General features: G+C 56.4%; 1 protein-coding gene across 1 annotated transcript in view; it reads left to right on the forward strand.

Moving 5' to 3' along the window:
• SMARCC2 (SWI/SNF related, matrix associated, actin dependent regulator of chromatin subfamily c member 2) overlaps positions 1–1,865 on the forward strand; it is a gene marked incomplete at its 5' end in the record, with an annotated part of 16,538 nt that extends 14,673 nt beyond the window's left edge. Inside the window, 4 exons of the mRNA XM_021707602.1 lie at positions 1–164; positions 470–553; positions 830–895; positions 1,443–1,865. The exon at positions 1–164 is cut by the window's left edge and continues 12 nt beyond it. Of these exons, the coding sequence (XP_021563277.1) occupies positions 1–164; positions 470–553; positions 830–895; positions 1,443–1,519 (391 nt within the window). The remainder of the gene's footprint in view (positions 165–469; positions 554–829; positions 896–1,442) is intronic.
• Positions 1,866–2,207: the final 342 nt, after the last annotated feature.

Genomic DNA, 2,207 nt, shown 5'->3' on the forward strand with positions numbered 1-2,207 from the left:
TGTGGTCCCTGCTCCTGCCGGCAGCGGGGCTCCTCCTGGAAGCTTGGGCCCTTCTGAACAGCTTGGGCAGGCAGGGTCTGCTGCAGGGCCACAGCAGCAGCAGCCAGCTGGAGCCCCCCAGCCTGGGGCAGTCCCACCAGGGGTACCCCCCCCTGGACCCCATGGTAAGTGAGGTGTTCCAGAACTCTTGCTAACTGGAGGGACCGAGGGAACATCTCAGTTCTCCTCGACATAGCTGTGTGATGGCCTCAGTTTCTGTAGACGGGCCCAGCTGTGTTACGTCCCTAAGCTGGTGGGATCCTTCCCCAAACCCAGACTTTTGGAAATCTGTCCCCTGTATTATCACCTGTCCTGGGTCAGGAGAAGGGAGATGGTGCAAAGGATTGGCTGGATTATCCTTGCTGTGAACGTAAGCTGGCAGTAGAGATTTCACACGGCTCATAGTCTCCATGTCTCGTGCTGTTCCCAGGCCCCTCACCGTTCCCCAACCAACAAACTCCTCCCTCAATGATGCCAGGGGCAGTGCCAGGCAGCGGGCACCCAGGCGTGGCGGGTAATGCTCCTTTGGGTTTGCCTTTTGGCATGCCGCCTCCTCCTCCTCCTGCTCCATCCATCCTCCCATTTGGTAGCCTCGCCGACTCCATCAGTATTAACCTCCCCCCTCCTCCTAACCTGCATGGGCATCACCACCATCTCCCATTCGCCCCGGGCACTCTCCCCCCACCTAACCTGCCTGTGTCCATGGCGAACCCTCTACATCCTAACCTGCCGGCGACCACCACCATGCCATCTTCCTTGCCTCTCGGGCCGGGGCTCGGATCCGCCGCAGCCCAGAGCCCTGCCATTGTGGCAGCTGTTCAGGGCAACCTCCTGCCCAGTGCCAGCCCACTGCCAGGTGAGAAGGGGCCAGAAGGGGAGAAGGGCGAGGGTGAGGGGTCCACGCGGAGGGAGGGCGGGCAGGTGGGGCTCGGGTACTAGTTTCCATGATCCTTTCTGAACACTCTGGTAAAATTAGAACACAGGAGGACAGGCCTCTCTGGCTGTCCTCCACCATTCCCCAGCCTGGCAGCTGCCACTCCTGGGATGATGTTGGGGCCTTTCCCTGGTGGGTCGTGGAGGAGTCCTGTGGCACAGAGCATCTCAGTTGTAAACCTGAAAACAGCACCCTGTTTGCATGACGACTGATTGGCACTCCTTCGCTTGTTCCCATCACGTTCAGATGCCCCTTTAGCGTTCCCTTGGGGGCAGGAGGGTGATGGGGGGTGTATCTGCTTTTCCCTATATGAGGTGGAAGAGGGTGTTGGGCTAAGGAGGTTGTACATTGTGGGTACCTCATTCATCCACCACCCACTGCATGCCATGCCGGTTCTGTGTCTGTAGTGGCCTGGGTCTGGGTCCTTCTCCTGCTCACCCTCACTGATTCATCTTCCTTTTCTCCACAGACCCAGGCACCCCCCTGCCTCCAGACCCCACAGCCCCGAGCCCAGGCACGGTCACCCCTGTGCCAGCCCCACAGTGAGGAGCCAGCCAGACATCTGTCCCCCTCACCCCCTATGGAGATCACAGTTCCAGGAACAGCCCTTCCCCACCACTGGGACCCTCCCCCAGCCTGGAGAGTTCATTACTACGTAAGGAAAGCTCCTCCTGCCCTTCCAAAACCCCCATGCCTAACAGAGGCACGCATTTTTATATCGGATTATTCAAGGACTTCTGTTTAAAAGATGTTTCTAATGTCTGAGAGAGGATAGGATGGGAATGCTGTCTCAAAGGAAGGGCTGGGGAAAGGTGTTTATACAAGATTCTAATTAACCACTTCCAAAGGTGCACCCCTCAAAACTACTGCATTTTCTATGGGTTAAAAAAAATTAGCCCTTTAAAAGAAAGTAGAGGCCGAGCGTGGTGGCTCACACCTGTAATCCCAGCACTTTGGGAGGCCAAGGCAGGAGGATCACTGGAGCTCAAGAGTTTGAGACCAGCCTGGGCAACATAGCGAGACCTTGTCTCTACAAAAAAAGTCAAATAATTAGCCGGGCATGGTGGCATGGGTCTGTAGTCCCATCTACTTGGAAGGCTGAGGCAGGAGAGCCTGAGCCCAGCAGGTTGAGGCTGTAGTGTGCCATGATCATGCTATTGCACTCCAGCCTGGGCAACAGAGTGAGACCCTGACTCAAAAAATAAAGCAAAAGGAAGTAGAGAGATATTTTAAA

The sequence above is a fragment of the Carlito syrichta genome, unplaced genomic scaffold, assembly GCF_000164805.1.
Source record: "Carlito syrichta isolate Samal-C Ts95f unplaced genomic scaffold, Tarsius_syrichta-2.0.1 Scaffold120695, whole genome shotgun sequence".
Taxonomy (NCBI): domain Eukaryota; kingdom Metazoa; phylum Chordata; class Mammalia; order Primates; family Tarsiidae; genus Carlito; species Carlito syrichta.